The sequence below is a fragment of the Alosa alosa genome, chromosome 13, assembly GCF_017589495.1.
Source record: "Alosa alosa isolate M-15738 ecotype Scorff River chromosome 13, AALO_Geno_1.1, whole genome shotgun sequence".
Taxonomy (NCBI): domain Eukaryota; kingdom Metazoa; phylum Chordata; class Actinopteri; order Clupeiformes; family Clupeidae; genus Alosa; species Alosa alosa.
The window spans coordinates 14319947-14334063 of record NC_063201.1 but is presented as its reverse complement, the minus strand read 5'-3'; the positions used below and the strand labels follow the sequence as shown (position 1 = coordinate 14334063).

The 14117-nt window shown below is 46.1% G+C and overlaps 1 protein-coding gene across 1 annotated transcript in view; it reads right to left on the bottom strand.

Annotated features, from left to right (window-relative positions):
* Window positions 1-1972: 1972 nt before the first annotated feature.
* eif3ea (eukaryotic translation initiation factor 3, subunit E, a) overlaps window positions 1973-14117 on the bottom strand; it is a 56211-nt gene continuing 44066 nt past the window's right edge. Inside the window, exons 10-13 of the mRNA XM_048260012.1 lie at window positions 12388-12497; window positions 4905-5007; window positions 3788-3922; window positions 1973-2177 (exon numbers count right to left, since the gene is read on the bottom strand). Coding sequence (XP_048115969.1) covers window positions 2139-2177; window positions 3788-3922; window positions 4905-5007; window positions 12388-12497 — 387 coding nt within the window. The 3' untranslated portion in view covers window positions 1973-2138. The remainder of the gene's footprint in view (window positions 2178-3787; window positions 3923-4904; window positions 5008-12387; window positions 12498-14117) is intronic.

The following is a 14117-nucleotide window of genomic DNA, read 5'->3' as shown; positions in this document are numbered from 1 at the left end:
CTCAGTAGAAGCCGGTTAAACCAGAGCAGTTAATGTCAATAGTTAATAGTTAGGCTATTCAAAATTAAAATAGCCATTTTCTCAATACTCAATGATATATGTCGTCTTTTAGGTTTCATATGAGCTACTGAGCATAATACAGTAAATAAGTAAACTTTACTATACATTAGTAATATTCAACATCTCTTGCCTTTGAGCTACACAACATATTTCTGTACAAAATATTTGACATTTTCTAGTTCAGCCTACTCTCTCAAGGTAATCAGCTACATAAGTACCATATACCTGAGTATATAAAAGTGTACTTACAGGTTGAGAGCAAAACAAGGTTGGATCATATGTATGTAAGTATAATTTCACCAACTCTTCTTACCTTAGAGAGATCTGGAGACTGTTAAAACCAACCCAGAGATGAACATGTGTAGGGACAAGCCATCTCTCCTACCGCATTATATGCTGTGCCATCACAATAAACTGGATTGTTCCCACCTCAATAGGTCACTCTTACAGCAGAGAGCAGGAAAATCTGAGGTGGTATCCATGTCTGCTAATGATCAAACACCAGTTCAAGGGTGTGGGGGGGAAGCATCCACTACAACACAAACACAGACATGACTGGGATTTGAAGGTCCCGACTGAAACCTACTGCTGACCTTTTAGCCCTCGCTCGTTTATTTATTTCTTTTACGCCAAGTGACAGACGTTGTGGTTCGGAGCCACAAGGCGGCCGCAGGCTCTGGACACTGCTCTAAAACAACATCTGAACCAGCACTCCTAAAGGTGGATGTGATAATTAAGGGCTCGGAAGGGGCTTTTTGTTTTCCTAATGTGTCATGGCACAGGGAGCGGTAAACCTATCACTTTACCGCCACCACCCCTTTCCCTCCCTCTCGCTCTCTCCCCGTATGCTCTCCGTCCTGCAGTTCACTCTCCATCTCAGTCCCTGGGAAAACAGTAGTGACGTCAGCGTATCAGGAGCTGTCTGGACCAGGGCCTAGAGAGTTATGGCAGCCACAAGCACTTCTCTCTCATCTGGCAAAGACTGGTACCTGTAAACATGACACCTGATTAAAGGAGCCACAAAAGCGCGGTGGGGTGGGGGGGGGGGGCAGCAATCTGGAGACCAGACCTGATTAATCTCATCCTTCCCTTCTCCCTCTGTTTCACTTAATTTCATAAAGTTGGCCGCTCCAGCATTTATTCACTGAGAGAAAGCAAGTGAGAGAGGCAGAGTAAGAGAGAGAGGAGTAAGAGAGGGATAGAAAACGATAGCAGACTGATAGAGAAGAAGAGAGGGAGGGAGGAGAGAGAGAGAGAGAGAGAGAGAGAGAGAGGAGCTTGCAGGACGGCAGTAGGGTGATTGTCTGGTCTGCCTAATGGAGGGTTATGGGTCCCTCATGTCTGAACCCAGGTGGAGATGACGGCCAGAGTGGACGACAGGGGACGGGTTGACATCACCACCGTCTACCCTCAACTCCCATAGCGCCTGTGTGAGAGTGAGGGAGGGTGTGTGTGTGTATGAGAGACAAAAACATGTCTATGTGTGACATTGTGTGTGTTTTGCATGTGTGTGTGTTTTGCGTGTGTGTGAGAAAGAGCGAGAGAAAGAGAGGGAGAAAGAGAAGGTCATGTATGTGGTCAAGTCTTTGCTTTGTGTATGCCTGTGTTTGTGTGTGTGTGTGTGTGTGTGTGTGTGTGTATGCTTGCACTAGCCACAACTCCAGAGGCCACTAAAGCGCAGTAAAAGCATCAGATTAGCCAGCCATTCGTCACGATGGGCTCAGGCAGCCATAAGTGGCGTGGCCAAACACCGGCTAGAAGTGTGTGTCTACCTCCACCCCCGCTGCAGTGACTCAGTGTGTGGCTCATCATGTTTAGAAAACTCTGTTCGTTACAAAGGGGAGCGGGACCACTCAGTCTCCAACCTCCATTTGTAATCTACCCAATATAAAACACAGGCACGGGGCGAAAATGAGGTTTTTATAAAGGGTTGTGCTTTTTTTATTGAAAAACAGATGACAAAGTTTTTTTTCTTTTTTTAAAAAAGCTTTTGGGCTCCTTTGAAGGCAAAACAGGATGTAGCGGGTGGGAATGCTGTGGAGTAGTGGGACACTTATGATTAATTTTCAGTCCTCATCCTAATAAAATCCAGAATCCTGGCCAGCCCAATTTGGAGTCTGGAAATAGAGAAAACAATAAAAAAAAACTTGATCAGTCATTATACAATTAAGCATGCCTGTCTATAACAGTCTTACCAGTGAGTTATGTAACCAGTCAATTTAGTATAGGTGAGAGAAGTCAATCCACACTCAAGTATGGTGATATGAAATAAGTAAGACAAAAAATGGTAATTATGGTCATATGGTCAACATTGTGAAATTAGCCTGGATGTCACATCTTAGTTTCAGGACAGATCTGTAAAAAACAGCACTGGTGTTTATGTGCATCCATCTGCTGGAATTATAGCCTAGAATGTGTTTGTGTGTATGGTTGTGTGTATGGTTGTGTGTGCGTGTGTGTGTGTGTCCGTGTTTATGCACCGAGGAGTACTCAAGCTTTAATGGGAGTCGAAACAGCCCATCCAGATGGCAGACAATAAATGCATTACATATAAGTGATTAGTTGCCTGGAGGACAGCAGCACATAATGAGGTTTCTCTGTGAGCGCTTTGGAGCCTCTCTTGCCTAATTACAGAAATTCCTTAGTAAAGGCCCCATTGTTTTTTTTCTTTTTTTAACCAGGCAGCATTAAGGGGCAGCGCTCTTCCTGCAGATATTCAAACAACTGAGAGGGAGGTAATTGAACACATCAAAAGATGCCTCTTGAACACCGGAGCAATAAAAATAAGGGACATTTAACATGAACACTGTAATTCTGTGACCTTGGCCACTTGCGTGTGACTGTGTGTGTGTGTGTGTGTGTATGTGTGTGTGTGTGTATGTGTGTGTGTGTGTATGTGTGTGTGTGTATGTGGGTGTGTGTGTGGGTGTGTGTGTGTGTGTGGGTGTGTGTGTGCACTATCCCATCCGTGTCATTTTCAAAAGTTACTATTTGTTTGCTGCCCACTTCTTCCTTACTTCTGAAGGCAAAGGGTAATGCTTGGGGCCCATCTGCAGCTACCCTCATGCATGTGGCTTGTAAGCAGCGCAGCCTGTCAAGATCAAAACAGTGACAAACTGGACCCTGAGCAAAACATCTGGGGGAGACTCCCAAAGGCTGTCCCCTCCTCTTGTCTCTCGAGCGAGGCGGGAGAGAGAGAGAGAGAGAGAGAGAGCGGGAGAGGGAGAGGGAGAGAAAGAGACAGCGAGAGACTGTCTTGGTGTTATTTACGCTAGTGAGCTGAGTCATGGGACTCCTGCACCCTTGTCTTCTCTCCTTCACCACCATCACCCCCCCCGCCCCCACCTCCTCCTCCTCCTCCTTCACCTCCTCCTCCTCTCCTCTCCTTTTACAGCTTGCTCCAACATCTACCTTGTCATTAGTCCTTTGAAGACGAGCGGGATGATGAAAGCATTGTCTGTGTTAAACTTGCTCTTACTGGTCGATGCCAGGCAAAGACAGCTCGGGATTGTGGTGGAGCGGAGAGTGTGTGTGCGTGTGTGTGCGCGTGTGTGTGTGTGCGTGCGTATGCGTGCGTGTGTGTGTATGTGTATGTGTGCTGGGGCTGTTTGGCATTCCTCGGGGGTTTGCTCTGTGGACCTGGCTGTGTGTGTGCCGTGTGAGTAAACTACAGGGCACGCAGCCAAGCCGATGAGATCAGACAGATAAGGGGGATGGATGTGCTTGCCTCATTTCGGTGGCTGTGACTGATCTTCTTCTCGATGTTCATGGCCAGCATCTGGCTGCGGAAAGACAGAGACTTGGTCTTCTCGATCACCTGCTGGTAGGGGGACACCGCGTTGTTGCCCATCACCACGTGGCCCTGCCACAGAGAATATAACAAGGTATTTACCAGCAGACATCAATGAAGTACATCTTGTCCTGTCCTAGCCTACTGTATTGTAGCATTATGCATTCACACATACAGTTGCAGTGTGTTGGCTAAACCTCACTTTACAATACAAACCTTATATACTGTCTTCATCATAATCTTCATCACTCTCCCACACACACACACACACACACACACACACACACACACAACACACACGCGCACATGCACACACACGCACGCACACACACTACTGAGACTAGGTAAGCGTGTGCCCTCATGTTTGTCCTCACCCACATAGTAACCATGGGCCCTTTCACAACACATGGTCAGAAGAATCTGTGGCTTCAAACAAACGGCAGGTAATTCTATGTCATTGGGTTGGAGCACGGGGTGTGTGAGATTTGTAGATTACAGAGGGCCGGTGGCGGTCTCTGGGAGTGTCGTGACACTCCGTCCTGCTCTAGAGCGGCGGGTGAGCACGGTGGCAGCCCTAAGGCTCCCGCGGAGGCGGCAGCGGCAGCGGTAGCAGACGTGAATCGAAAGACGTTTCCCTTTTATCATGACATCAGGACACAAATCACCCTGACAAAAAGGCTTTGGAATGGACTATTACAATTACACGCTACCAACATCAATAACCTGTGGGAAGCGAGAGAAAGGGAGAGAGAGAGAGAGAGAGAGAGATGGGCAGAGAGTGGGAAAAGCAAAGTGTGCAGTGGAGAGCAACAAGGGGAGGACCAAGAGATTAAGAGATGGAGAGAAGTGTGGGGGGGAGGAAAAATATGAGCAGGAAAGAAAGTCATGAGAAAAACAGAGAAAGAGAGAAAATGAGAGAGAGAGAGAGCGCAGCGGAGAGAGAGGAAGGAGAAAGAATGCAAGAAATGGAGAACGAGTGTGGGAGAGTGCGAGCGTGAGCGAGCACAAGGGCCGAGAGAACAAGAGGGCGACAGAGAAAAGGGAGCCCACGTACCAGTTTGGAGTCGATTTTGGCGTCCAGTCTAGCGTTGCGGATAAGGTTGACGATCCATCTCTCGGCCTCCTCAGGGGTCATGTTCAGCTTGTCTGCCAGCATACTGAGAGGGGCGCATGCACACACACACACACACACACACAGAAAGAGCCAGCTCTCATTAGACCTCCTGGGAGAGAAGGGGTATATGTGGCACTCAGCTATGGGAAAATGAACTGGAGCTCACATAAAACCAGCTAAGGTTGTTTGAAGGGAATCAATCATGTGCATCTTCAAGAACCTATCTGTTTTGTTCTATTTTGTTTCATTCTTTCCCCTTTTTCATAGACGTCTCTTTTGAACACAGGTCTTTATTTCCATTCAGTTCTTATGCAACAGAACAGGATGTTATTACATGTTTGATTAAGATTTTATAAACATGCTTCAATTCAGGCAATCTTGGGAGAGTACATTTAAGATGAAAAAGAACTGCGAGTATGACCTCTAGACTAGAGAAAACAAGCGTCCCGGATATGTGGCGATGATACAATTCCAAACCACGCCTTCGCATTTTTAATGCTTTTCAGAAAGGTGGCATAATGGCTGGGGTGGCATAATGTGCCTATGAAAATGAGATCGCTGATGAATGCAAATGCCCGAAGAGGCCCATTTAAGGATGACATCAACGGGGAGAAAGGGAAGAAGGCGCAGGCAGGGAGCATGCTCCAACAGAATGTTGTCCACAGGTGTGGGGACAAGTGCCACTGGCGGACACTCTGCCAGAGGTAAGCGCACGCGAGAGAGAGAGAGAGTGGGCAAAAAGCCAAAGTCCCTCAAACATTGTCCCCTTGGATTCGTTGATCATTTTTTTTTGAGGCAGCAGGTCTTGTTGTCCTTCAATTCCCCCCCTTCCCCATCATTCCCCTGGGGGCCCTTGCTACCGTCTCCCAAATGAAAAGCAGGTTTGCCGGCCAGGCCCTTTGATGGTGCAGGACAGCGATGTGTCACGGGACAGCAGGGGGTCTGCTCTCGGGGTGAGGGGCGGGGTGGGCTAGGGGGTGAGCAGTAGCTCTTTGATCATAAGAGGTTTCCAGTGGGGCTTGTGGCTTTGCCCTGTAGCCCTTAAGTCAGCGTCACGTCCCACTCACTCCTAACTAAATCCCCACTTCCACCCTCATGTCCTCGACATTTCCTGCTGCCACAGCTTGCAAGGCAGAGGCCTCCTGATTCCTCTCTTTCTTTACCCACAAGCCCTTCCCTCATCAGCACTCCTGTGCACTACACTGAGTAATGTTATAGTCTAGCTGACCCAGAGAGGAGGGTGACATCGGTACAGCACCATTGACCTAATGGCATTTTATGTCTCGTTTCCACTTGTACGTTATCCGCAAATCAAATAAGTATTTCTTTGTTGTCTGGGTTAATGAACCTATGATCTTGGTATTGCTGCCGTCACGTTCTATTGGCTGAAATGCGGCCTTTCCATCAATGCTCAATTTCACACAGTCTCCCATAAAGTCAGAGTAAAAGGCTGCAAAAACAGATGCGACACATAGGTAGTTGTAGTAAATGCCTCCTCAAAATTGCTGCAGAATGTCAAAAGTGGTCAGTGTTGCCGTTACTCTTGCCCGGGCTCCACTTCTTTGGCTGGAGGAGCACTGAGGGAGAAGGAGAGGGAGAGAGAGAGAGAGAGAGAGGGAGAAGGAGAGGGAGAGAGAGAGAGAGAGAGAGACAGAGAGGGAGCCCAGGAGTGCCAGGGCTCATTCCCCCAACCTGACGCATCTCGACCAGAGCCCAGCTCCTCCGTCACTCCCCTTAATGCCTTTCCCCCCATTAGCCTGTTTGTAAAATGGGCTCATTTGAGATAATGTTTGCCTTACCTCAGACCCTGACAGACAAATACGCTCTCTAACTCTCGGGCCAACAACTAAATGCATACACACAAACCAAAGTACGCACAAACACACACACACACAAAGAAAAAGACAAGTTAAGAGGGGTCAAATGACATCAGCGTCTGGTAGCAGACTAAGGCACAGGAGCAAAAAAAATAAATAAAAAATACCCTACCAACCACCTACAAGACAACACAAATAAGTGGCATTACATCAGAATAAGCCTTCTGAACTGACACTGCCTCGGGCCGTAGGTGTGAGTGAGATAAAACGCTGGCGGTGTGCGTTGGCACACTCCTGGAACGTGAGAGCAACGTAAGATGAGCAACACAGACTCCCCTGCCTGTCGCACCCCTCACGCCCCAATCTTCTTCTTGCCTGACAGCTGATTACACACAGCACTGCCATGGGCTCTGCAGCCATGATGGACCTATGCCAGGTGGTGAATAACGCTCAGCCTAAACTAGTAGGAGGGTGGGCCAGGGAGTTTATTTTTACACTGAAAAACATGACAAAACGAATTATTTCTAGCTGACGAGTAAATAGGCAATAAAAAAAGCCAAACATTTCATATCTTGAATTAAAACCAATAAACAATTTCTTGCTTTGACCATGTCATAAGTCATTTATGACATGGTCAAAGCAAGAAATTGTTTGACCCAACTCTTGAACGCATTAAGTTGTTAAGATTAGCTGATTAGTTGGTGATGGCCAACACGTGCTGGTTGGTTATCTGGCTGTAAGTGACAGGTCTGGGGTGGGAGACAGTGTGTCAGCAGTGGGGGATCAGGCTACACAACAGATCGCAAACAGGTGCCAGCATGGCGTCTCACAACCGTATCCAGTGTCTGCATAATGCATGGGCTGGGACTCAGAGGGAAGGGGGGGGGTGAGAGGGGGAGAGAAAACGTGGGCATACAACTGCTGCAGTCGTATGGCCTAACCACCTCCCGCCCTTTATTAAGAAGTTGACTGAGATGACTGATGACACGTCAGCAGCGCCAGAGATTCCGACGTTAGAATATACTAAGTGCAGAAGTAGGTATGGGTGGTACATGACAGTCAAGCGGGGGGCTTAGGAGACTGGATCTACACAAACACGCTCCTGCTCCCCCGACAAGGGAAGTACCCCATAAACTCAATTACTTCGACTGCCGTACCACATTGCATGACCCTAGAGCAACCATTGATGGGAGGCCACCCCACCCCACCCTGTGAACACAGATCTAAGATAGACATGTATGCACACAAATCTCTACAGACCAGCAAAATTCTCAGTCTTGTTGTCTGACCAAAGATTTGACCAAGAAGGTAAGATTTGACAAGAGGGGAAAAGACAGAACAATTAGCTCAGGGGTAGTGGTTCAGGAGGCAGTGAGCCTGGAAGGCCCTGAACAATGAACGTGGGTCAGCTTTGAGCCCTGGGGTCTCCTGGTGCGGTCCCATTTCATGAGACTCCAAACTCAGATTCTCATGGGAGCAGGGCCTGGTGTCAGGGATCGCTTTGGCATTGACCCTTTTGGTCACACAGACTCCACCGCCACCGATTTTATCCATTGCCGATTTTCGGGCCAGTGGGAGGCCATGTCCTTACACTTCACACTGACTGAAGGGAGAATAGAGGAGAGTGCTTGAAAGAAAAAAAACCCAAGAGCATCGTTAAACACTTCCATATGAAGGCATTAAGAAATTACAGGCCATTTGGAGCGACCCCTGCTTTTCGGCTTGGGGTGAAACAGAATTTTTTTTGAGAAAACCGAAATGCCCGTGCGGTTGCCTTAATGACTCAATTGAGATTTGGAAAGACCCACTTGTCTCTCCTTTTTTTGCTTGCATTAAATGCAAGATTTTCTCTTTTTTCTTCTCAGAAATATCAGTTAACTTGACATAATTGTGGAGTAGGAAGATGGCCTCCTCTCCTCAAGTTCAAATCAATGTTTCCCAGAAGCATCGGCCAGCGTCGTCTTCCAAGATACACCTCTTCCGACAGAGTCAACATCAGAGAGAAGCTTTGCAGTTCAGCAGGACTTCTGGAAGCTCACCATCATTAACACAAGGGATAGGAGGTGAAAACAGGACGAAACATTGGCTGCCATGATCTCGGAATTTAATTTTATATATTCTTTTAGGCAAAAAAATTATACCGTGAGGGATTTCATGAGTCTAGACAAAAGGATATGTGGATGCAATTACCATCCATAAGCTCAAATCATCGGCTCATATTTCCAATGGCTCCTTTTTTACGTAGGCCTTTATGCATAAAATAACTCAATTATTCCTGTTTTTGGTCTACTTTTGGCCAGTGCCTTGGGCAGAAACAAGCTAAATATCTGCAAAGCCCTCATGGCCAACAGCTGTAAAAATCTGCTCATTAAAGCACCAGCTTCAGATTAATTTGCGTCCACGCTTGGGAGTGGAGAGGTCCTGTGTAACAGACTAATGACTGAATACCAACTTATCAAGAGTCGAAATCTCTAACCATCATGATGTTATTTCCCCATGGAAATTCCTGACAGTGCATCCATGTATTAAAAACAACAAAAAAAATGTAAAAAAAGGAACAGTAAAAGAAAAAAAAAAAACAGAAACAATCACAATTCAACTTCCTAGTTCAGTGTTACCACTAACCTTTGTGGTCTTTAACAAGTAAATGGATCCAATTGCAGCAGGGCTGCCAAAAGGAACCAGGCCTCTTAATCAATTCCAGACTATCTGCAATGGGAGATTTCATCGGTGCATGATCATATTCCATGGTTCAACCTTGACTACAGACCTTCCTCTGCTTTGTAAAAATTCAAGCAGAAACACTGGGAGCAATTACTTACTTCTGCAACAAAAATGACAAAGCCATTTGGCCAAGGGCTGGAAGCAATGGCTGCCATGTGAGATCTTACGTCGGGCAATTTGTTGAGTCTAACCAACCCGCCAAATCATCTCCATCACTCAAAAGAAGACTTTTCAAAAACATTTAACCTGGCAAAACATTATCTCAGTAGGGGCATATATCTTCCACCAGTTTGTCATATTTTTATTATTATTCATAAACATGCGCCTTGGGAGAGCATGGCTGTGTGTGTGTGTGTGTGAGTGCGTGCATGTGCGTGTGTACGTGCATGAGTGCGTGCGTGTATACGCAAGCTTTTGCGCCCACAAGTGTCGCCTGGCAGCCAACCCTGCTCCACCACACCCCAGAGGGTTTTAACAGGATGTCATAAACCTCCCCCCTAAAGGTGGATGCAACCTGTTAGCGTAGTGCTGGGCAGCCTCTTGACAAGTGTTCTGTGTATGTGCGCCTCCCCTTCCACTGACAGACACAGGGTTTGGGAGAGAGAAAAAAAGAACCAGAACGTGGGACGGATGCTTAGATACTACTAGTTATGAAAGCTCATTTTGAACAGGCAGGAGTGCATCACTGCTATGGGGCTCAGCATGCCGTCTCTGGGGAAGGAGGAGGGGGAGGCTGGGCCGGGGGATTTGGGGGCAGGGTGGGGGCTAGATGAGTGGAGGTAATGGGAACCAGGCAGAGAAAAACCAATGGCCCACACATCCCCCTCGCCTAGACTTACACCCCCCCCCACCCCACCCCTCACTCCACCACACCATACCCAACCCACAATCTCCCACTCCACCAATGGAAAAACCTGGGGACTGGAACGAACGATCGCGTGTATTCTCTGGGAACCTGCAAGGCCTAAAGGCAGCCATAAAAAAGCACCAATAAAAAGAAAAAGAGGCTAACTGCAGAAAAGTAGCAGTTAAACACCTGCCACACTCCACAAAACGCAGCAGCGATGACGACGGCAGAGGGACAATGACATAGATGTCGTAACAATCTGTGACTAAGAGGCCCAGCAAAGATCATGAAAAGCACCAAACATCCAACACTGTTCTAACAAAATCTCGGGCTCTCGCCAATACCTCTAATCTCCTTTAATTGCGCTCAATTACAGCAATATTTTTATCTCCCAAGGGGATTAGAGTAATTAGCACTGGAGAAAAACCTCTTGGTTTTGGGGAGACTCCAAGGTAATTTTCCCCAGCGAAGATGCGACAGGACAGAACAAATACGAGCAAATGACTGCTGTTGTGGGGGAGGGAGGGCACAGGGGGGGTGAACCCTTTCAATTATTTTTACTGGCAAAACACTCTATTCCAGACCATGAAAGAGTGAGAGAGAGAGAGAGAGAGAGAGAGAGAGAGAAAGACACAGAGAGGGCAAGAACTTTTCAGGTGGTCTTAAAAACTCCTGGGTGCCTAATTCTGAGAAACGACCTTGAAAGGCTCCTAAAACGTAATCCTTCAGATGTCCTAAGAAACAGATGACTGTATGTGCCTCAGATGACTGCTCTCAGAGTCCAGGGGCGCGCCTGTGTGTGTGTGTGTGTGTATGTGTGTGTGTGTGTGTGTGTGTGTGTGTGTGTGTGTGCTTTGGTGGGGCTAGACACTGATTCTTATCTTAAAGGTGTATGTATATATGCATGCACTGGGACAAGGGGTTTAGAGGGTTAGCATCTAAGTTGGCATCCACTATCTATAAAAATGGCATCCGACAGGTTTGGCCATTTTTACAAAAATGCCAATTAGGTGCCACAAATTATGTAATCTATGTGGCTTGACTGATCCTGCCAGTTTGTAAACTGCCCGCTCAGCTCACCCATCAATCCACACACAACATACTTTTGTGTGCACAAGTAATGTAGCACCAGATTGGTTTGTTGCTGGAAGTGAGCACCTGTCAGCCGCCATTTTTAGAGATGACGGTTGGCAATTATTATATTTTTGTCTGAAGTAGCTAGCCTAGTATCGACCACTGAAATGAATAAGGGTAGCGCTCCCTCATGCTCTCCAGTTCCCTCTCCACAAAACCTTATTTTCCACAATGTTTTTTACAAAATATTAAACTGTCCAGCATATCTGAAAAATTTGCAGCCACATGTCTGGCACTGCATGTCTTCCAGCATTTGTTGGATTTTCAGACTGCACTGCATATTTTTATGTGGCCAATCTGAGCCCACCCATACACATAATCACCATAGTGACAGAAGACAGATATCAGTAAGCCTCAAAATGATCACTATTCAAGATCAACTCTCTGGCAGTCATTGGAATGTAAGTAGTAATGGCAACAATTGCCTTCTTAAGTTCTATTAAGCTGTAATATCTGCGCAATATTCAAAAAGGAGCAGTGCCAAAAAGCAAGTGCATTTTGATTCACATGAGAAGAGCCTCTTTCAACTACATATCCATGTGGTAATATCACACTATAAGTAAGATAATAGCTTATCAGGTATTCCAAGGTCTTAGTCTTAGTTTCTTTTTCCTTCTTTTTAATTTGCCTCATCCATTATTTTATGTATATATTGGTACGCTTAAGCAGCTGCACATATGTAACTTTCCACTATTTTCACTCTCTGAGTTTAAGGCTTTCAAGCCTTCAACACTGAAGGCTGTGGCCTTTCGCTAAGTTCCCTGGAAAACTTCACTTTGAGGTGAACAGTCCAGCCCTTTCATGCACTGTTTCTCAGTTGTCATTCTGACATTTGCCATTTCTTTCACAAAATTACAGGGACAGGGGTAGCCCTCTCTCTGAGCTCGAATGTCAGTCTTACCTGATGCTAATACACTGATGGATTCGACAGAAGGTCTCAAAGATGAACAGACGCGCATTCTCAATGAAGTCCTCCAGGCAAGCCACCAAAAAGAAGTCATTGACCAACACCTAGGAAAAAAAAAAAAAAAAAAACATGACATGACATGAGAAGCATTGACACAACAGACGACATTATGATGTTGGAGAGCTTGCTCTTGGGAATTTTGTGAAAGAGAGAGAGAGAAAACAGCTGTTATATAAAAGTCAGAAGAGAGGTTACCAGGAGTTGAGAGTTAAACAAGGACAGGGGAGTTGAAAAGTTGAAATTTCCAGTAATGTAATTATTATAATCACAAATTTGCATCTTGACTGAGTGGTTTATGGAAAACCCAATGACACAAAAAAGTATATAATAATACCTCAAACAAAAGGTATTGCCACTGTGTCTATTTCAAATGATTCAACTGTGGGAAACTACAAAACTGCAACCCTTTCAAAAAGAGGAAAAAAACATCCTGCACACAAAAATAATAATCATCAATTACGTACGATAGATAAAAGTAGAAAGGAACATGTAGGCCATTTTTTTTGCCACATTCAAACTTCCGAAGTGGTTTACTTTGGCATGTGTTCAAAACAAGAAAACCCTCTATCTAGACAAAAAAAAAAAGAGAGAGGGGGGGAGTGGTGGGGTGAAAAGATCCGGGACCATTCCTGGTTTTCAAAAAAATCAGCCGCAAATCTTGGAATTCCGCAAGCTCCACATGAAATGCAGGCTGGAGCGCCGTCAGCCACTGAAGTGACCGCAGTGGCTGTGACTTATCGCCACTCATCTAGCCCACTGCCACAGGGCCTGCAGCGCTGCGCAAGGGATGCCATCAAGACGAGTGGAGAAGAAGGAGGGGGTGGCGGGACTTGTTCACACACTGTTTATGTCACTCCTTGCGGCACACTGCGCAAAGACAAAGCTCCAATCAGAGGTTTTATTCTAAACATACACAGAACTCAACAGAAACATAGGAACACATACTGAGAGAAGACAGAAACAAAACATATACACGTCCACACACTCACACTTAAACATTGAATTTGACCACATGCACAAAGAAACTCATTCTCATTCGACTGGCACAAAACAATGAAAGAGTTGGCTACAGGCTACAGAAGTGCATAACTTTCTTTCCATCTCATTCTCCATCCGAATTTTGGTCATTCTCCCAGGTTCCCGGTTCAGCTGAACATTACGCAGCTACTTTCAGCTGGCTTCAGAAGGCTGCTATCTCTCTAGTTCTGCTTCAGAAAACACCAAACTGCATGGCACGATCAGGCCGCCCACATTTCAACCATGACTACGCTAATCTCTCAGGCCAGATAAAGTCAAACAGTTAAGTGCCATAATAGCAGTCATCTGGGGAGGGGACCTAAAGAGACACAAAAAGAAAGTTGGCTACCAGAAGCCCTCCCTCCTCCCCACCCCCCAAAAAAAGCCTTTTATGCTTTATCTTGAAAGAGCCATCTCCCTATTTTATCCTCTCATTTCCCACATAGACAAGATTTTGTGGAGAACGAGGAAAATAAGGAAACACTCCTTCATATGGCAACAGCAGAACAAAGACTGACAGATGGGGAAAGACATGCAACCGGTCTTAATGACGGCATATTGGTTGCAGCGACTGTGCATTCCTTGTAGAAGAAACCAGCTGCAGTGTCCCACAGGCACTGCGCTTATCGGAGGGCAAAGCAGAACCT